Below are 22,115 nucleotides of genomic sequence, written 5' to 3'. Positions count from 1 at the left end.
CAAAACCGAGTCTATGACGTTCCCTGAGTCACAGAGAGCGGCTGTGAAACATTTGGTGACTGTAAACATGACAGTACAGATTCCTTTAGCGGACATACATACATACACACACTCAGCTTTATATATTAGATATGTATATAAAATAAAAATATATAAAAAAATTGAAGGGCTTCCCAGGTTATTGATGTTGATGGGGTCCAAAAAACAGCAGCACCATTGCCAAATAGCTGTTCTTGGACGCCACCACATTGGAAGCACATTTCCAGTCTTTGTGTTCTGGATGACCTCGGCTACTAAGAGCCGCTCTTAAGAGACATGGACATAAATTCTGCTCAGAAATATGCTGATTTCATTTCCATAAACTGTTGCAGAGCCTTTATCTTAGTCAGTCAATTGCTGATAACATGGTCGTCAGTATATCTGAGAATTTCTTGGTATTGTCTCTATGAGATTACAGTGTATATCAATGCAATTAATAGAATTTTTGCCTTTTAACCCGTTTCGGTTACAATTAATTGTTGGCAGTAAAGCGCCAATATCAGCAACCTTATTTTTCAATGGATGCAGTTATAGGATTTGCTTTTTTTTGTGCTCCTTTGTAAGTTTTTAGAGCAAAGCTATAGGGTAGCACATGCTCAATGTGATTGGTGTGCCTCCTCTCTACCATTACAAGCACATGCATGCTCAGCATATGTGGCAAAGAGAAGAAAGAAGGGCACTCAACGATGATGTATAACTGCTTGCATTTAGGGCAAAGGAGAATACAGAGAGGTGTTGGACACGTCACAGAGCGACGGACCATTTCAGTGACATCATTGAGTGGACTGGAAGCTCCGTCTTATGCGTTTTCCGGCTCTGTAACCATAACAACATTAAACAAATCCTACATCATACACCACATGATATTAAAAACAATGCAATACAAGATCTAATCATAAAAGATAGTTTAAATACATAAATACATGTAAACGGGTAATCAAAGGGTTAGTTATAGGAGGAATACGTTAAGCTCATTTAGGTCATTAAGACCGATCGGACCCAATGCTATTGTCCGTAGGGTCCACTTAGCTTCACACTTCAGGAAATCCATATTTCTGTCCTTTCTTGCAGGGTTCATGTTGATTGTTTCGATGCCACGAAATCCAACATCTCAGTATGTCCCTCATGACATGGTCAATTAGGCGCGGAGACCAGTGACCAGTTCTAATAGAGGTTAAATGTTCTCGAAATCTTACATGAATATGTTTTTGTTTCTGGGCATAGTGGTTCATAGATACTTTTTGTAGGGACTACTGCAGGAGTGGTTATGTTCATACCACTCATTATTATAGCTCTCTAGGACTAGCTTGTATGTACGATTGTAACAATTTATTATTGTTTACTTTGTCTGTGGGAATTGACTTTATACTTTTGCATTCGTGGCTGTATGTGGACCATTGTGATTCATCTTGGTCCACTGGTGTGTTCTTTGATGTGTGTTTTGACACTTTTAATTGTCTTTATGAATTTTTGATGCATGGCATCCTAACGCTGTGTTGCGGAGACAAAAGTTTGCAGGCAACTGTGTCATCTACACCTTTGTCACACTATCATTGTGTTGTGGAGCTTCAGGTGATGAGAATAGCTGTTAGGTGGTGCATTCTGATGGAAATGCACCAAGGAATATAATGTCCAAGAAAGAAGGCAAGAAAAAGCAGGTCACTCACTCACTATCTCTGTGTATTTTGTATTATAAGCAATAAAAATCTATATTTATTTTTGCCTATACACACTAGCTTTTTCTTGGACTTTGTTAACCAACAGTTTATTACCCACAACATCCTGTAATTGGGAATCGGTGGCCAAGACATGCCAGTTTATCAGTATCGTGGTTTGAATAATTCTCTCTTGAGGGCTATATTTGATAGTAAAAGCAGACAGTCTTTACTTTAGTCTAACACTTGCTCTTTAGTCTTATGTTTATGCAACATCTCGTGAGGCAGAAGATACTCCCGATCTGTGGTGGATAACATCCAGCCCCTGAACGGGTTTCTAAATCGTTTGCTTGTTTAACAAAAATATTGGTCTTGCTATCGATTCTGCATAATCTTAAAAGTTGACAGTACGTGATTCCTTCCCTTGTATGCAGAGGGTCGACGTTCCTGTAATGTAAGATGGAATTGTGGCAGTACATTTTCTGTAACTACTTGTTACTAGACTCACATTACTTATGGTCACCTACACATTAAAAATTCTAACGCATATTCAAGTTGTTTATATTCAGATATATGACGAATGCATCAAAATCCATAGCGCAACCTATCCAAACAATAAAAACATTGCCCACATATCAGGAATGATAGTGCCTGATGAAGTATTTAATGCAGTGGTTCCTGAAGGTATAAATATAATTTTCCTCAAATACAGCCAAAAAGATTTTAGAAAAGGTACAAATGAGTATCCATCGCTGTACCAACTTGTTGTGCAAAGCATTTCTCATTAAATTGGAAAGCATTGGGGCAGATTTACTTACCCGGTCCCGTCACGATCCCGCGGTGCGTTGTCCGATGAGGATTCGGATCCGTCGCGATTCACATCATGCGTCCGAGTTACTGCATGTGTCGCTGGTGCACCGAGGTCTGCCGGAGTTCAACTGCTTCTTCCTGGTGCATGTGAGTGCTTGATCTTGCGACACAAATCCTTTTTTAAATTCCGAGGTTTGTCCGAATCCGTCGGGTTGTCCGGCGGCCCGCCCCCCGATTTCTGTTGCATGATTAGTTAGTGATTCACATAAAAAATCCACAAAAACATCACTTTTACCCATTTGTTCAGAATCTGCCTCACCGCATACACCCACACATCTTGGACTATTTGTGTGTTCAGGCTCTCGACATCAGTAGAGGCTATGTCATAGCCTTTTTGCTCAAGGTTTTTTGTTCAAGCTTCTCAAAAACTAATTAGTGTCCTTCAAATAAGAAGGTATACATTGTAACAAGAGATGTAATAATAACCAATCTACATACATAGAGAGAGCTTCAGTAAGTGAGCCTATGCCAGCTAATATGGCGCGGTCAGTGGGGTCAACTACAGATTTGTGAACTTTCGGCAGAAATTACCTGCATGGTTTTCAAACGAACATAGAAAAGAGTTTTAGGGCAAACTAAGAGAACACCTTTTTTGGCATATTTCCTAAGGTGGATTTGTAATCTTTCTTCAAACTCGATCCATATGTATTATGCTCCCACCCTTGTCGGCTGGATTAATCACAACATCATCTTTCGATTCCAACCAAGATAAAGCAGCTTTTTCATGAGTTGATAGATTACTGTCACCTCGGGGATTGATCTGGGCATGAACATTGCTAAAAACTCGTTTGTATTAGACGTTGAGAGGAGTGCCAATCGGCAAGGTAGATTTGATAGCACCAGTGAAACCCTGAACTTTCATTGTATCTGATATATTAGAAATCTCTTCATTCAACTCCAGGAGGGTATCTAAAACAACTTTATCTAACTCACTAGAAAGAGTGTTAACCCAAAGAACTTTTTGTGGTGGGAGTATGTCCTTCTTTTTTAACAATAGGATGTTGGGGATTACTCAAAAACCACTTATGCAGATTGATTTTTCAAACTGCTTTATATCAATTGATTTGAAAGTCAACTTCATCGAACTTCTGGATCAAAGCACAGCTTAGACCCTTAGATAACAAGTCCACACAGTCTTGGGTCAAGGTAACTGAGGATAGATTGATAACCCCTCCAGGAAATGTCACTGTTACTTCCGGTAGGGTCTCCAGGACACGTGCTTCCGCTTGGTTCCGATGTTTCTCCTCCTTGGATTTCCTGCAGTGGTGACCTCTCCTGATTTTCCTTCTAAAAGGGACATCTGGGTGACATCTGGTGTAGGATTACAATTCGATTAGTAGATAAGGAGAATAAATTTGAGGTGCTGGCATTATCTTCAGAGGTCGTATCTAACTCTGTTATCCGAAACTCAGGTTTTTTTTTCCTTTTATTGTTATTGACTCTCTTTAGTAGATGATCCTTTCTTTCCAGATCTTATGACCCAGATCTGCATGCTCAGCCCCATGTGTATATGGGAGTGGAGAATACCTTTTGGCCTCATTGTAGATGTCTGTATACCTGAATAGAAATGCAGTCTTTCTGATATTCAACTGAGCCGCTGTCGACAAAAATGCCTCACTAAATAGAAATGGCCTATTATCCACTTAAAGCGTCGCAGGGTGATACAAGATCGGTTAATCAGAGTACAATGACTCAATTAGGAAAATGACTTATTACATTTACAACAATTCCTGCCTGTGGGGAGGAGAACACTGTATACAAATCATTAACAAGCATTGTCACATTTTCACTGTTTGAAATGAAGGATAATGGCCTTAGAGTGACACGTTGTTCCAGGAAAGGGCATGGTAATGTTGCATGTCTCTATTAACCAGACTGGAAATATCCAAAAAGACATACTCTTGCTGTTATGTTTATGGTGACTTTAGCTCCTGTTTGTGCACATGAGGGATAACCCTATTAGTTGCTATTGTTTAACATATAAATGGAATTTTTGGGTTCATCTAATTTTTTTTCCCCGGATGAAGACTCGCTGCTATTAAGTTTCTTATATACCACACACAGAAAAGAAACCATCCCGCCCCCTTGTTCATCTGAAGCTCATCCTTATAAGCAGCAGTAGCAGAAAGGAGGACATTATAGAGAAATACTGACCAGTGGAGCTGTGGCAAGGATAGAGTCATTGGGGCACATTTACTTACCCGGCCCATTCGCGATCCAGCGGCGCGTTCTCTGCGGTGGATTCGGGTCCGGCCGGGATTTATGAAGGCAGTTCCTCTGCCGTCCACCAGGTGGCACTGCTGCGCTGAAAATCTTCTGAACGCGCCGGAATGCACCACCTCGGACCAGGTGAAGGTAAGCGCTTCGCAAGCGACACTTTTCGGGTTTTTAAATGCGGCGGTTTTTCCGAATACGTCGGGTTTTCGTTCGGCCACGCCCCCCGATTTCCGTTGCGCGCATGCCGGCGCCGATGCGCCACAATCCGATCGCGTGCGCCAAAAACCCAGGGCAATTCAGGTACAATCGGCGCAAATCGGAAATATTCGGGTAACACGTCGGGAAAACGCGAATCGGGCCCTTAGTAAATGACCCCCATTATCCTGATTATTGCTGACTGTGACTCCCTCATGTTTGATGTTGGACAAGCTGCTCAAGGACTTGTAGACTGCAGTCAATAGTTGATGGGATCAGGCAACAATTTCTTGAGCTGTGTGTCCAACATGAAGCCTGGATTTTTACGTATACCTACTCCATTGAACCCATCTAACACAAATCAGTGCCGGATCCCAGGGCACACTGCCCAAGTGCACACATCACTGACAAACAAGACAACATCTACCATTGTTGATGTGCACTGCCCAAGTGCTGTCTCAGGTGAGCAGTACTAATTAAGCTACCTATTCCATACTTGACTGTGGAGCAAATGCAGCATGCATGCATTTCTTTTTCGCTACCCTTAATGAGCTAAAAGTTCATGTAATATAGTAAGAAAACAACTTTGATGGACTTAAAGGATTGACAGGGGCAAGGACTCCTGTCCAGGCTGTCCCTACCTAATTGCTGAGCCTACTGTAAGTGGATGGTGACAACTGGCTGATGTTCCCTTCATGTACCAAATGAGACTTCTAGCAAGCACAGATGAAATACAAGGTAAATCTTATATGAGATTTCAAAAATCCATGTCCAGAAATTGATTGGACCCATATCTAGACATCCAGGCAATGCAGACCAGCAGAGGAGAAGTGTGAGTGGAGAATGATGCTGTTTAACTGTTAGCAATCCAGAGCAAAATCAGCAGGAGACAGACCGGTGAAGTAGAATTCAATTAAGTCAACCAGGACTTAACCAGGACTTAACAGTGTTCAGAATAATAAGGACAGAAAGTAACCTAAGAATAAAATCACACTCATCAGTGCATCCTTAGGTGTATTTTACAGACAGATGATGGCACTGAACCCTGAACGATATTACAGTGTGTCTGTGTTCTCAAGATGGATACAACAATGAATTCATAGTAAGTGACCAGTTAAGGAGGCAAGAGGAGAAATAAATAAGCGTAGTAGGCGGAGCAATAAGCATTTTTTCTTTATTACTATTTCTACTATTTCTCGAAGCAAGATTTTATAACACCCACTGTAGGTAATATAGAGTAAACTATGATACCGGGATTCAATGGAAAAATAGAAAAAAAATTCCAATGTCTTTTTCATTTCCGCTTTAAGTTTCAGATGTCAGACATGTGGCCATCTCTCTACAACAGCTTAATGTTCACAGGTGACATGAACCCCTTAACTCTTCTTGTGGTACAAACTTTCTTTTACTCATGAAATGAGGAATGAATATCTAGGTCAGAACTGTTTACAAAAGTAGCATTAGGACAATAAAAATGTGACCAGACCTCAGGCTTTCGATGAATTGCTTAACCCATAAAGGATGCGACCACTTTTTCCGTTTTTTTTCCCCTGGCAAATTCTAAAAGTCGTTTAATAAATTTTTCCATGTGTGTCACTAAGGGCTTGTTATTTGTAAAACGAGACAGTACCTAATTTTCATGTTTATGTTTTGCTTGTGTTATACAATAAAAAAAAAAGATTTGTTTATGCATAGTCAGCTTCCTAAAACCATATCTTTTTTGTTTTTCCAGCAATGGAATCTAGTTGGGGGCTTTTTTGTGTGATGTGCTGTAATTTTCATTGGAACCACTGAGAATTAGGGCGACTTTTTGATCAAAAACACAGTTGGTTAATTAAGGAAGCAGCTTAAATAAAAGATTTTATTTCTATATTGGGGCATTACTAATGAAGAAATACCAAATATGGAGGGATTTTAGTAAACATTTTAATTTTTTATTTTAAATAAGTGGTTTGAATTGAAGAAAGGGGGATTTGTTGTTTCTTTTTTTTTTTTTATAATTCTTTTTCACATTTTCTTAACTTTTTTTAAAACCTTTTAAAGTTTTTCCCTTGAGGGGTCTATAAAGTGTGATACCTTGATTGCACCGCCAATACAATAGTATTGTAGTAGTGTAGTGTGGCAAGACTAGGGGTCTTAAGTAGACCCCGGCTGCTATGGCAATGTATCAGCACTTCATGGCACCATGCCAATGCATAGGGAGAATGGAGCTTTAAAAGTCTTAGATGTTGAGGTCAGAATACAAGCAATATAATGCCTAGAAATTGTGTTCCTCCTCATATACATAATGATTTAGGTTTGGTGTTCTTTTTGTTGAGTTGTAGTTATCTGCCTCAGCCAGTGTTTAAAGAATGGAGCAGTGTTCAGGATGTCAGCACTGCTATTGGTTACCTATTTAAAGGATCAATCACAGGGGGAGTTGTACTAATCAACAGAATACTGGAGTAATTTGCACCTGAAATTCAGTGCACCTAATTTATTGTAGGTTTTAGACCATTTTAAGGCAATTTTGCAACTCATCCAAAAAAGGGGGATGTCCTCAGTTAAAGGGGGTGTGGTCTTGCTGTAAAATAGCCGGTGCACCAGAAAATTCATTCTGTGCACCAAAAAATTTAATATTGTGGTGCAGCAAACTTGACCAACTAATAGGAGGTGCAAAGTAGGACTCTCCAGTCTTATACTGCACCAGATTAATCATCCAGCATCAGACACAGATTAATCTGGTGCAACAGAGATCTGTCTCGTTCTACTCTGCACTGGTCTAAAGTCTGAGATATTAATACATCTCCACACTTTAATAAAAACTGATGTTTGAAAATAATATTTTCAATTAAAGTTGACCCCTCGAGTTGCTAATCTATTTGGGAAGTTCTTTATCCTCAGTCCTTCAAATGAAGTTGCCAACACTCGAGTCGTTTTTCAGTGTCAATGTTCATAAGGTGAAAGTTATCTAGTGATACTGGAAAAGAATTGTAGTTACACAGTTCAACAGATTTATAACCCAGGTTTAAAATATGAATTAAAAATCGCATTGATATCAATGTAAATTTCATGTCTTCCATTATGCGTGCGTTTTTTTAATAGGAAAAAAACCACATGCATAACAGACCCCTGCATAACATAAAATTTACATTGATGTCAATGGAATTTTAATTTATACGTTAAACTTTTGTAAATGAAAGGGAAGGAACAGAGGGTGGAATGATAGTGTGAACTTAGCCTAAGACAGTGTAATGTTAGACAGTAATATCTTTCAAGGTGTTTGTCAAAGTGTCTGGTGCTGGATGATAAATGTGGTGTAGTGTAAGATTGTCTAGGCTAACCTCATCTATTAGTTGGCTTAGTTTACTCCAGAAAACTTTGCCAAAATTTTGCCACAACTACATTATTTTTGGTACCCAATACCAACCTATTTCTTGCAAAAGGGTCCAAAGACACTTGATAAATGTGAAGCAAGGCATTTAAAGGAAACCTACCACTTGAAGTGGCAGGTTTCAGATGGAAACACCGAGCACCAGCTCAGGGTGAGCTGGTGCCGGAGCTTATTTTTGTTAGTGTTTTAAACCGCAGTATCGCGGTTTAAAACACTTTTTAAACTTTATGGCCGGCGCAGGGAGGTACGCGCTTGGCGCTTACCATGCGCGCGACCGTGCGCGTGGCTACATAGGAAGTGAAGGAGAGTGCGCGCATGGTAAGCGCCGAGCGCGTACCTCCCTGCGCCGGCTATAAAGTTTAAAAAGTGTTTTAAACCGCAATACAGCGGTTTAAAACACTAACAAAAATCAGCTCCGGCACCAGCTCAGCCTGAGCTGGTGCTCGGTATTGCCATCGGAAACCTGCCACTTCAAGTGGTAGGTTTCCTTTAACTTCTTCCTCCTTCCGAAATCCATTGCACAGAGCTATATGAGGGCTTGTTATCTGTGGGACAATTTGTAGTTTTTAGTGGCAACATTTAATATTTCACGCAGTCTACTAGAAAGCTAAAAAAATATTTCAAATAGGTGAAATTGACAAACAAAGCATTTGAAGCATTTTTTTGCGCACATGTTTTTACGCTTTTCACAGTGCGCTCAAAATGACACCTCCTCTTTACTTTTTTTGGGTCGGAGACACCAAATTTATATAGGTTTGGTTATTTTTTAATATCTATTTTTTAAAAAGTCATATTTTTACAAAAACACTTTTGGATATTTCACCATATAACTTTTTCATTCACTTCGGTGCACGGACCTGTGTAAGGTGTCATCTTTTTTCATAATTTTGGGACAAGCTAACATTTTCATTCATGTCAGTGGGACCTATGTGACCTTTTGATCACTTTTTTATGATTTTATTTGTTTATTTATTATTATATTACTCTTGCATGTCATGACAAACAATATCCCATCAGTGCCCTCTGATGACATCATGGGGGGCACCGATCAGCATTTAACTGTTTAACCACATGTGACCTATCTATAAATCACACGTCAGCTGCAGGCATTTGGAGAGGGCTCACAGGCTCACTGGAAACACCCAGGGTACTAACCCAGCAAACCCTACAGATTTTCTGCTGGTGGTGGCAAAACGGCTGCGGTTCCTGGCTGCCAGCATCTTGGTCTCGATCATCGCTCCTCATGACATCATTGGGGATCGATGATCTGCCTCCATAAAAGCTTGGGTCTTTGTAAGACTTGAGGCTGTATAATTTCTGCCCTTTTGTTACAATGTGTCAGTGGCACATTGTAATAAATGAGTAGTAAAATCCACATATTCTCCCATACCGTACTATGGCAGTATATGTTAGGATCAGACAACCTAGGGCAGTGGTGGCGAACCTATGGCACAGGTGCCACAGGTGGCACTCAGAGCCCTTTCTGTGGGCACCCAGGCCATCACCAGAGATTACTCCAGGTATCTTTCTGCAGTCCCAGGCAGCCCAGGACTTGCTGTGCACAGAGCTATTTTAAATTGATAGCTCTACCTGGGACTACTGGAGGAGTGGGAAGGTGTGGACAGATCTGGATTATCATTGTAGCTCCTGCCATGACAATTCTTCCTGTTTATGGGACCTTGGAGGGAAACTCCAATGATCATCCACATTTCTCCTATTTTCTGCTTTATTGGTGTCCTCAGGGTGCTGGAATGAAAGCAGTGACAGAGCAGGGAGTATAAATCACAAATTAAATTTCTGTGTTGGCACTTTGCGATAAACAAGTGGGTCTTGGTTGTAGTTGGGGCACTGGGTCTCTAAAAGGTTCGCCATCACTGACCTAGGGTAAAAGTACCCTAGGTGGTCTGACAGTAAAAAAAATAATAAAAAAGTCAAGAAAAAATAAATAAAATACCCTAAAAATTCAAATCACCCCCTTCATCCTAAAACTGATATAAATATATATAAACATTACAAATCATAAACATGTTAGGCATTGCCGCATCTCAAATGTCCAATCTATCAACATATAATAACGGTTATTCTTGGCGTTTAACCCCGTAACGGACACCCCAAAGTCGAAAATGCCACCTTTTTTTTGCCATTTTTCAACATATAACAATTTTTATAAAAAGTGATCAGAACACTGTACAGGCCTCAGAATGGTAGCATTAGAAATGCATTTTATCTTGCAAAAAAATCACCCCACCCACAGCTCTGTACACGGAAGTATGAAAAAGTTATTAGCGCTAAAAGACGGCAAAATGAAGAACTCGTTTTGTAAAGGAAATTTTAATTTTTTGTAAATGTATGAAAACATTATAAAACCTATATAAATTTGGTATCCCCGTGATCGCACCGACCCAAAGAATAAAGTGACGTGTCATTTGTGGCGCACAATGAAAGTCGTAAAATCCCAACCCACGAATATTCTTTTCGTGTGCAAGTCACTTACAGAGTAAGCTGGGAGTAACAGCTTCTGAATTAAATGAAAGGGGTAACAGCTTCTCTATGTTAAAGGGGTTATCCGGGATATAGGTGCCTTCTTGCAAAAACAGCTCCCCACTTGTCCATAGGTAATGTGTGGTATTGCAACTAAGCTCCATTAATATCTCTACAGCTGAGCTGCAGTACCAGCACAGACCATGGACAGTTCTGGCAGTGTTTTTGATAAAAAATTTGTCATGTTTTCAACTCTTGGACAACCCCTTTCCTCCGTATCCAAGCCCATTGTGCCCACAAGATGAAATTATCCAAAAACTTCTAGGAAATTTATCCTACTAGCCTATTGTAGGATACCTTCGACAGTTGAAAATCTGGCATGCAGTGTTGGATTAGACCCTGGTCCACCAGAGTATCCTCTGCTAGTCTAATGGGCCAGTCTGTCATTGCCTTTTACCATTTTGTTCTTTAGATTCCTATACACGTGGTCCCTAGTTACAGACGGACCCCTCTGCCCACTGTGACCTCTGGTGAAGCTCTCTGGATGCTTCACTTTAGTCCCAAGCTGCAATAATCAGCTATAAGGTGTCTGTAATGAAGTTTTATTGAATTTAATTTTTTTTTCTGGAGTTACAATTCTAAAATATACCAGTTCCAACTAACATACAAATTGAACTTAAGTACAAACCCAAAGAACCTTAAAAAGTCTTGTAAATGACCCGGGGACTGCCTGTATTAGAAATCAATGGAGCGGCAATAAATCTAGTGGATAAGAAAATCCCTTTCTATGTTCTGGAGAAAACAAATCAGTTTGAGTAAACATATTTCACTATTTTTTTTTTAAATGTACAGATATTGTGCTTGAATAGCAAAAGGCTCGCATCTCCCGTGTCCTCATTCAGCTAGTATTTTCTATAAGTAGTGTGTGTCCGCCATGCCTGCACAGCTGTATGAACGATTTCCGAACAATAGGCGCAAATGTCATGTTTGGTAACATTCTTCCCTAATGTGGATGAATCCATTTATACTGCGGCTTCTCTCACCTCTGCACATTCACCGCGGCTACAGCCTCAGCTGTACAGAGCAGAGTTTCATCTCTCGTTCACGATGCAATTGCTTTGATCGAGAGAATTTCCACATTTCCCACACAATCAAAGCGAAGGCATTGACTGGAGAGGCTTCTATTTGTGCGGCTAAATAGATTTCTCTCCTGAGCAGGTAAAGTGTTTTAATTAATATTGGAGCTTCTCAAAACAGCAATATTTATGAAGATCGCTCAGGTAAGCATCCATTCTGTAGAAGGACTTAATAGAGCTTTAATGGGTTGACCTGTCATTCGATTTCATGTCTTGCATTCATAGAGCAGTCACTGCAGAAGGGGAGAAAGGGCTTTTTATAAGCCAGCATATTCCCTTAACCATTTCCAAGTTATCAACAGCTTCTGCTAAACAAAAGCCGTTCTGAATGAGGAGAACACTTGAGGGCATAGAAATAATCTGAGGCACGTCTGTATGTGTGATGGGTTCCATTGTGACACGACCAACTGCTTGCTGCCTCCGTATGAAGTGAGTCAACGTTATTTAGCCAACATTCTTTGTGGCTTGGCAGAATGAAAAGATTATTCAGATATTCAATTAAATGCTGAATAGGGTCTCTCCGAGAATCAGGTGAGTTAGACAACGACATTGACATTCATCAATGCAATGTCTTTATGGTTATTATGAAATAACCTCAGGAACATGGAGATGTGTGGCTTTTATTTAGCAAAATGTTTCAGTGTAGTGGAGAAAGGGTTTGGGATTTTTGAAAAAAATGAAATAAAAAATCCCCAGCCTTATGTTTGACACGAAAGTAGAGAATGTGCTTTGTAAATGTGGCGGATAAATATAACTTTTAACCCTTGAGATTTCCCGTCTCGCTTCCCGACAGAATATTCATGCTATACTAATGTCCGGGAATTCATCTTTAAGCAATTCTGTCAGATATTGAGGCTTATTTATTAAGATTGACGCAGTGGGGCAAATTTACTTACTCGGCCCATTCGCGATCCAGTGGCGCGTTCTCTGCTATGGATTCGGGTCCGGACGGGATTTAAGAAGGTAGTTCCTCCGCCGTCCACCAGGTGGCGCTGCTGCGCTGAAAGTCATTTCATCGCGCCGGAATGCACCACCTCGGACCAGGTGAAGGTAAGCGCTCCCCAAGCGACACTTTTTCAGTTTTTAAATGCGGCGGTTTTTCCGAATACGTCGGGTTTTCGTTCGGCCACGCCCCCAATTTCCGTCGCGCGCATGCCGGCGCCGATGCGCCACAATCTGATCGTGTGCGCCACAATCCCGGGGCAATTCAGGTACAGTCGGCGCAAATCGGAAATATTCGGGTAACACGTCGGGAAAACGCGAATCGGGCCCTTAGTAAATGACCCCCATTGTGCGCCAGTCATAATGTACGGTGTGACACTGGAAATATAAAGAGGTTCTGACACTTTAGCAATGCTGGCACAACACTCATTTCTGAGTCAAAAAAGCTGGTCTCAGACAGGTCTCCCAGGAGAGAAAGAGAGAGTCTCTACCCACACACAGTGATTGACAGCTCTCCATGTATCAGTGTTATACACAGAGACCAGTCACTCAGCAGGACTCCTAGGAGAGACAGTGAGAGTCCTGCTGACCCCGCCCACACACAGTGATTGACAGCTCTCTATGTATCAGTGTTATACACAGAGACCAGTCACTCAGCAGGACTCCTAGGAGAGACAGTGAGAGTCCTGCTGACCCCGCCCACACACAGTGAGTGACAGCTCTCCATGTATCAGTGTGTGTACACAGAGGTCAGTCACTAAGCAGGACTCCTAGGAGAGACAGTGAGAGTCCTGCTGACCCCACCCACACACAGTGATTGACAGCTCTCCATGTATCAGTGTGTGTACACAGAGGTCAGTCACTAAGCAGGACTCCTAGGAGAGACAGTGAGAGTCCTGCTGACCCCACCCACACACAGTGATTGACAGCTCTCCAAGTATCAGTGTGTGTACACAGAGGTCAGTCACTAAGCAGGACTCCTAGGAGAGACAGTGAGAGTCCTGCTGATCCCACCCACACACAGTGAGTGACAGCTCTCCATGTATCAGTGTGTGTACACAGAGGTCAGTCACTAAGGAGGACTCCTAGGAAAGGAGGTGAGAGTCCTGCTGAACCCGCCCACACAAAGTGATTGACAGCTCTCCATGTATCAGTGTGTGTACACAGAGGTCAGTCACTAAACAGGAATCCTAGGAGAGACAGTGAGAGTCCTGCTGAACCCGCCCACACAAAGTGATTGACAGCTCTCCATGTATCAGTGTGTGTACACAGAGGTCAGTCACTAAGCAGGACTCCTAGGAGAGACAGTGAGAGTCCTGCTGACCCCGCCCACACACAGTGATTGACAGCTCTCCATGTATCAGTGTGTGTATACAGAGGTCAATCACTCCTCAGAGAGATATTAAGAGTTCTACTAGCCCCTCCACAGCTTTCTCTGTGTTTGTTCACAGAAGGCTGTCAGTCACTGTGTGGGTGGTGTAAGAAGGACCTGGGTAAGTGAATTAGTTGCAGAATGGCTGCAGTATTTACCCCAGCCAATCCACAAGCATCAAACACCACTGGCTAGTTCCTGAGCTGATGTTCACATTGTTACAATTTTGGGTGGGTGGTAAAATGGTAAAAAAAGGTAGTTATTTGGACATTTAGATATTTTTTGCTGTAGCATTTATTGTATAATAGATGTTGTTATTGTATAGTAGTTATTGTATACAACAAATTTAAAAGCGTTTGTGTAGCACTCTTCACAAAGCAGGAGCTACAGAAAACGGCCACATTGTATAGTTGTTATTGTATTTAGTAAATATTGTTTATTGTATAGTAAATATAATAAATATAAGGGATATTGAAAGTATTTATTATATAACTTACTTATACAGGCGGTCCCCTACTTAAGGACTCCCAACTTACAGACGACCCCTAGTTAAAGACAGACCTCTCTGCCCACTCTGATCTCTGCTGAAGCTCTCTGGATGTTACTATAGTCCCAGACTGTAACGATCAGCTGTAAGGTGTCTGTAATGAAGTTATTGATAATCCTTGGTCCCATTACAGCAAAAAATTTTAAACTCCAATTGTCATTGGAGCTACAATTATAAAATATACAGTTTCGACTTACATACAAATTCAAGAACAAACCAATGGACCCTATCTTGTATGTAACTCGGGGTCTGCCTGTAAATACATTTAATGGGATGGGGAATGTTTTGAATTTTTACTTGTAGAATATATATAAATATATACATATAAAATTTCAGCTCCCCTAGCCTGTTCCTCTTTTCAACAGAATAATCTAGGTTATGCTCATTTGTACATATTTTTCATTGTTTTGCCCTCTTGGACGTGGCTGGTCATCCTGCCCTGACCACACAGTCTTACCAAATTTCTCATCCAAGCCAATTTTGTTACCAATGCCTTCCATAATAGTCACTGCCAGACTAGTTACCATAGGCCTCTTCACTGTCCTAGGCCACCAGGGATGCGACCATAAACCTCTTCTCTACATGGATGGTAACAGTGGATGTTACCATTAACTACTATTCTAGTCTATTATTAGTCTTGCTATGAAATATTTGTGAAAAAAATGTATTCTTTTAAATTCACAAACATGTAAAGATGAAGATGATGTGAGGGAGGGAGCCTACATGTTGTTTATGCTCAGAGGACCTCAGATGTCTTTGTCTGCTTGATGTATTGTCTGTCTTATTCAGCTTGTCCTATTTACTTGCTGGGAATGTACTATATCAACATAAGACAAAGACTGCTCAGAGCATTTGTCATTCAGACAGAGCACGATGAGAGGTTTCATTATGTATAGATCATTTTATTATAGGAGTTTTATAAGGAGGTCACAACTGTTAGAAAATATTCTATCAAAGGGTTTGTGGCATGTCAATACGCTCTCAAAAATGTTCATATGGAAGACAATGTCTGGAAGAGTCTGGAAATTTCCATTGTTCACAAAATCTTGCTATATTTGACACATGTAAAATCATGAATATATATGAGAGCAGTTGCACCCTGTTTAAGGTCCTTATTCTATTGAAGGAGCTAGTATTATATCATAAAATGGCCGCAGATGGAGAGTCATGTGATCTCAATCACAGCCATGCCAAGTTGCTAGCTGAGTAAAGCTGCCTGATTCAGGCTACATGTCCAGGTTAGATGAAGCTGCCAAACAGAGGAAGCTGAACCTAAAGTTTGGAGCAATGACGAATAAGAGTAATGAAAATGGTGTAGAGGTGAAAACAGAGCCCACTTTTGCCCTAGATGACATCATTCTAATGGGCATTCCATTCTGATGTTCTGTTATGTTGCTTACTCTCTCCTACATATAGTATGCCTCTTACTGTCAGTACTTGGAAAGTTATACAGACCTAACAAATCAAAGTTAAAAGAAAAAATAATTTCTGGATGAGACTATATAGATTTTAACGGGTACATAGGTTCCCTTTAAAGTGTGCTGAAAATGAACTATCACCAGGGACCTAATTTTCACTAAATGCTGGAGCCCATTACAGCTGCATTGCAAATATGCCTTTCTGCCTTTTCTAAGCATGTGCATTACAATATAATTGTGTGTTTTTACATACCTTGCACCCATACAGAATCCTCTGTTTAGTCCCAGGGGTCGGGCTTTGGTTTAGATGCATTTCAAAAAACAACATGTGACTCACTCCTCAGCTCTCAGCCCTCACCTTTGTGCTTTTGTACAGCTCCTCCCTCCCCTCACTGATATCAGATCACCTTGCTGTAAGAGGCAGCTGAGGAGTCTGCAGCACAAAATAATCATGTGTTGTTTTTTGAAATGCATGCACACCAAAGTCCAACTCCTAAGACTACACAGAGGGTTCTGTCATGATGCAAGGTAATTTTAAGCACACAATTCTATTGTAATGCAAACGCTTAGAGAAGGGAGAAAGGTATCTTTCATAGTAGCTGTAATGGTCTTTAGTGAAATTGATGCCCCCGGTGACAGGTTCCCTTAAAAGGTTTTTTCCTATTAATTTTTAGAAAGGGTCAAACCTTAAATGTAATAAAATAATTAGCAAAGCAATACCAGTTCTTCTGGGTGACAATGACATTCATTAAAGCTGTTCAGTCAATCGCTGGCCTCAGCAGTAGACAGAATACGACTGCGGAGGCCAGTGATAGCTGGGATGGGTGATGTGTGCTGTATACAGACACGTCAATACATCAACCATGACATCTAACACCGGCAGGGAGGACCAGAGCACAGTGCTGTAAGTTGTTGGGGGGGAAAAATTGCAGGTCTTGCTTAGGGTGGGTCTACATTGATTTCGAGTTGTCTTTTGTTATGGAGTGGAACATTAGTAAAGAAATACTGACAGTAGATAGAAGACCTATGTATTTTATGTACATAAACCTGCGCAAATCATGGGCCATGGTCTGTTGTTAGTGACCAGGGTGAGGTCCATTTACGCGCTGTTGACTACATTAAACAATTCCTGAGCTAAAAACATGGGAAGTAATTGGACTTGTTCTCAGATTTACAGCTTGGGCAGTCAGCTCGGACTTCTTCACAAATCAGTCAGCTTGGGAAGTCCAATGGACCATGGAAACTACTGTCGTGTATGACCACATAGAAATTCATTTGTCCGTTGAGCCAAGAGTTAGAACACAAATCAATGTTTGTGCCCTATTCACTTACACACACACAAACACTACCTTATCTTTTCATTAAAAAAAAAATAGCTGAATAGAACATCATAAAAGATGAATACTGATGTTAACCCAGATTATTTTGTTGAATGCTTAAAATTCATACTAAGCCTTTGAATACAAAGATTTGTGTATATACTGTGTTGGCTTTTCAATAGGGCTTTTCAATGAAAGGGAACCTAGCTTTATCTCAGAAACGTAGACATCAACGTATCTATAAGACTGATAACCTTCAAGGTCCTCCTGGATCAGGGTGGATGGTGGTGCAGTATCTTCAAAAGAGAACTAATGGACATATCAAATGGAAAACACTAGAAGTCTATAGAAAACCTAAGTGTAATGATAATTAATGATCCTACATTTATGCTAAATGCATTATTGTTTTATGATCAACAGATGAAAAGTTCCTGGAAAACCACAATTTAGCGAAGAGCGCTCAAGAGAAGGTCAACTCGGCTCTTCTGGAATACACGATGTGCCACTATCCCCATTGTACGGACAAGTATCGTCTGCTTCTGCTGAGGTTAGCGGAAATCCGATCCATCAGCATGCAAGCGGAAGAGTATCTTTATCACAAACACCTTAGCGGGGAAGTTCCTTGCAACAACTTACTAATTGAAATGCTCCATGCCAAGCGAGCTTGAGAGGCCCCATTCAGAAGAGACTCTATTTTAAAGCCTTCAAGGGATTGCTCAACCGAAACAAACCAGGGACTCAAAGAGTGAGATCATTTTTATCAATGCTGCCTGTCCGGGGAAAAAAAAAAAAAAATCTTTGGTGATGTATTTAACCTATAGTATTGGAAAGTTTCAGATTTATTTTAATATAATTGTGGCTCTTTACTGAGTGTTCTATTGTATGTGATGGCTTTTTATTACGCCATTATTTGATGTGTTTTTGTTCATGGCAATCTAAACGCTTCTTAACATTAAATGTGAAAAAAAAAGTAAGAAAAAAAAAAAACGACCGCTACATCTGTGGGTGACCTGTAGGTATGTTTATTTAAAATAGTTGTAAGATACCATTTTATTATTTGAACACAAGTCCAAAGTTAGGCCATATCCCTCTGCTCTGATATGGCTTGGTTTACCGAATCCATCTTTATTCTGATATGTTGTGAATGTGTTAATACTTTGTCACAATAAGTCGAAAGCACATATTTTAAAGGATCCAACAAATAAAAGACTATTGTATTATGTACACTGGGTAACTTTCTTCTTGAAAACTTCCTATTTTCTCCTAATTCTTTCAAAATACCAGAGGCAACAACAGATCTTACATCTATTATATCTATGAGGCTGTATTCACACAGCCGTATAGTTGCCCGCACTGGATCCCGGGCTAGCACAGGGCCAGGAGGAGGAGCTCACCCCTCCTCCCTCCAAAGGAAGATGGGCAGCCTAATTCACGATGCCGTTATACACCATTTGACACAGAGTGTACACAGAGGTCAGTCCCTAAGCAGGACTCCTAGGAGAGACAGTGAGAGTCCTGCTGACCCCGCCCAAACACAGTGATTGACAGCTCACCACTCCTCCCTCCAAAGGAAGATGGGCAGCCGAATTCACGATGCCTTTATACACCTTGTGATCAAGAGACATAGAAGTCTATGGGGGCCGTAATCTAGTCGCAAATTATGCGTCCAGATCCCTGCCCCTGATCGGCATGTAGAAATGCAAATAAAAAGTTTTTACACCGTCTGTACCCACACTCTCTAAAGCTGCTCATACAGTTGATTACATTTAAGGTAGTAGGGGTATATCATGTGACTAAAACAGTTAAATTAAAATAAAACGGATAAAAATGGACGTTCCACATCGCAAGGCTATTGGAGCATTTGGTCAAAATGAATTTATTTCAAGGCAGAATAATATGACAACGCATTTCGCACCCTTACCCTGGGTGCTTCATCAGGTGTAAAAATAGCATGAAAACATTTTTTCCCTATCGATAAAATATAATAAAATCAAATCAGTGCAGAATACCAAACTGTATAATTACATATATAATACTTCAATAGAGATATTGATTTTATCAGTAGATCACTAGAATAATAAATGATTAATTGATTGAATAAAATAAATCCTACTGATATAAGGACAATCGGTCATATAAAAAGATGTACATATTAGGTAGGTAAATATTATTATTAGTTATATGATATAGTTTCAGCATACAGTACGTAAATATTATCATTGGATACCTAAGTCATAACGTTTAAGTATACATAAATAGGTAGGTCCTCTGACTCAATAAATGAATACAGTATATCAGTAAAAATGGAACAAGACTGGAAAATTCATATATATAGATATCTATCTATCTATATATAAATAAATACTTTAGCTAAATAAATACGCAAATTATCTGCCTTAATAAATACATAAATAATGACATGATTTTTACAAAATTATTTAGCTAAATGATTTATTCATTTATATATGATTTTTCCACTCTTTTTCCATTTTTACTGATAGATTTAGTCAGGGGACTAGAGATGAGCGAGTATACTCGTCCGAGCTTGATGCTCGTTCGAGTATTAAGGTACTCGAAACGGCTCGTTGCTCGGACGAGTATTTCCCCTGCTCGAGATCGAGCATTTAATTAAAAAAACACAGTGAAGAACAATGAAGAATAGAATAAAAACAGTGAACACAGTGAACACAGGATCATTTAAGTGAAAAAGACAGTGAAGAACACAGTGAAGAATAGATTACAGATGTTCGGCACATCTGATTACTTGTCGGAAGATGCGCGGAACGGCAGCAGGGAGACATCAAGCAGCAGGGAGACATCAAGCAGCACGGGGAGACATCGGGCAGCACGGGGGAGACATCGGGCAGCACGGGGGAGACATCGGACAGCACGGGGGAGACATCGGGCAGCACGGGGAGACATCGGGCAGCACGGGGGAGACATCGGGCAGCACGGGGAGACATCGGGCAGCACAGGGGAGACATCGGGCAGCACGGGGGAGACATCGGGCAGCACTGGGAGACATCGGGCAGCACGGGGGAGACATCGGGCAGCACGCGGGAGACATCGGGCAGCACGGGGGAGACATCGGGCAGCACGGGGGAGACATCGGGCAGCACGGGGGAGACATCGGGCAGCACGGGGAGACATCGGGCAGCACGGGGGAGACATCGGGCAGCACGGGGGAGACATCGGGCAGCACGGGGGAGACATCGGGCAGCACGGGGAGACATCGGGCAGCGCGGGGGAGACATCGGGCAGCACGGGGGAGACATCGGGCAGCACGGGGAGACTTCAGTGGAAGAAGAGGAGCGGATCCCGGGACAGCGTATCACCCCGACAAGTAAGCAGATGTGCCGAACATCTGTAATCTATTCTTCACTGTGTTTTTCACTGCGTTTTTCACTTAAATGATCCTGTGTTCACTGTTTTTATTTATTTTTTGTTTATATTCTTCACATCTGATAACTTGTCGGGAGATAATATACGCGCGGAACAGTGAAGAATAGATTGCAGATGTTTGCATACATCTGCTAACTTATCAGAAGACATTCTTTTTCAATTAAATAACACATTTTATTCCTGAACCATGGTCCCTTTGAAAAATGCTCGGGTCTCCCATTGACTTCAATGGGGCTCGTTATTCGAGACGAGCACTCGAGCATCAGGAAAAGTTCGTCTCGAATAACGAGCACCCGAGCATTTTAGTGCTCGCTCATCTCTACAGGGGACCTATTTATTTATGTATACTTAAAATTTATGACATAGGTATATAATAATAAAATTTATGTACTGTGTGCTTAAACTTTATGATATATATATTTGTTGTTGTTTTTTTTTCTAAATTTTTATTACCATTATACATGTATAAAACATAATTTAAAATTAATGTATTACAACGCTAGACATACATCCTACTACAAGTCAATTATTTTTTTTTAAACATACAATAAACTTTAAATATTTAATAGATTCCATTGTATCCCCCTCCCCTCCCCTAATCCCCCCCTTCCGGTGGGAAAAAGAGAAGGAAAAAAAAAAAAAAAGGAAAAGAAAAGAAAGACACACTACCTATATACATGTCCCAAAATATTCCTCCGGCTTCAAAAAAGAACCATCGCACCGCTTGCATAAATGTGTCTACCTTGTTAACCACTCCAGCCAGCAATTGGGTTCTATCTATTGTTTACTTTTCCTCCTGTACCGTCACTACATCCCAGAGGGATTACTTCATAGTGCCTCATTCCTTCGACTGAAGTGAACCAATCTTTAATGTTCAAACTTTTTTTCCCATTCCAATTTTTAACCAGGACCAACCTCCCATTAAACAGTAATTTGTGTATTAACTGGGTTTTTACCCTTGATCTCCCCAGAAATGGAACGAGACCCAAGATAGACATCAAAAACCAGATTTATCTTAAATCTCTCGAATATACACTCATAGATCTCAAGCCAAAACTGTCTGGCCTTAACACAATTCCAAAGAATGTGGAAGATGTCAGCACCCTCCTCTTGACACCTAATACACCTCGAATCTTCTCTAAGTTTTGC

General features: G+C 40.7%; 1 protein-coding gene across 2 annotated transcripts in view; it reads left to right on the top strand.

Annotated features, from left to right (window-relative positions):
* Positions 1 to 18,788, top strand: part of NR5A1 (nuclear receptor subfamily 5 group A member 1) — a 130,854-nt gene extending 112,066 nt beyond the window's left edge. For both annotated transcript variants that reach the window (XM_072123384.1, XM_072123383.1), the window contains exon 7: positions 17,985 to 18,788. In XM_072123384.1, the coding sequence (XP_071979485.1) occupies positions 17,985 to 18,232 (248 nt within the window). In that variant the 3' untranslated portion in view covers positions 18,233 to 18,788. The remainder of the gene's footprint in view (positions 1 to 17,984) is intronic.
* The last annotated feature ends 3,327 nt before the right edge of the window (positions 18,789 to 22,115 follow it).

This window comes from Engystomops pustulosus, chromosome 9, assembly GCF_040894005.1.
Source record: "Engystomops pustulosus chromosome 9, aEngPut4.maternal, whole genome shotgun sequence".
In the NCBI taxonomy this organism is placed as follows: Eukaryota; Metazoa; Chordata; class Amphibia; order Anura; family Leptodactylidae; genus Engystomops; species Engystomops pustulosus.
The sequence above is the reverse complement of the archived record's forward strand: the minus strand, read 5'-3'. Positions and strand labels throughout refer to the sequence as shown.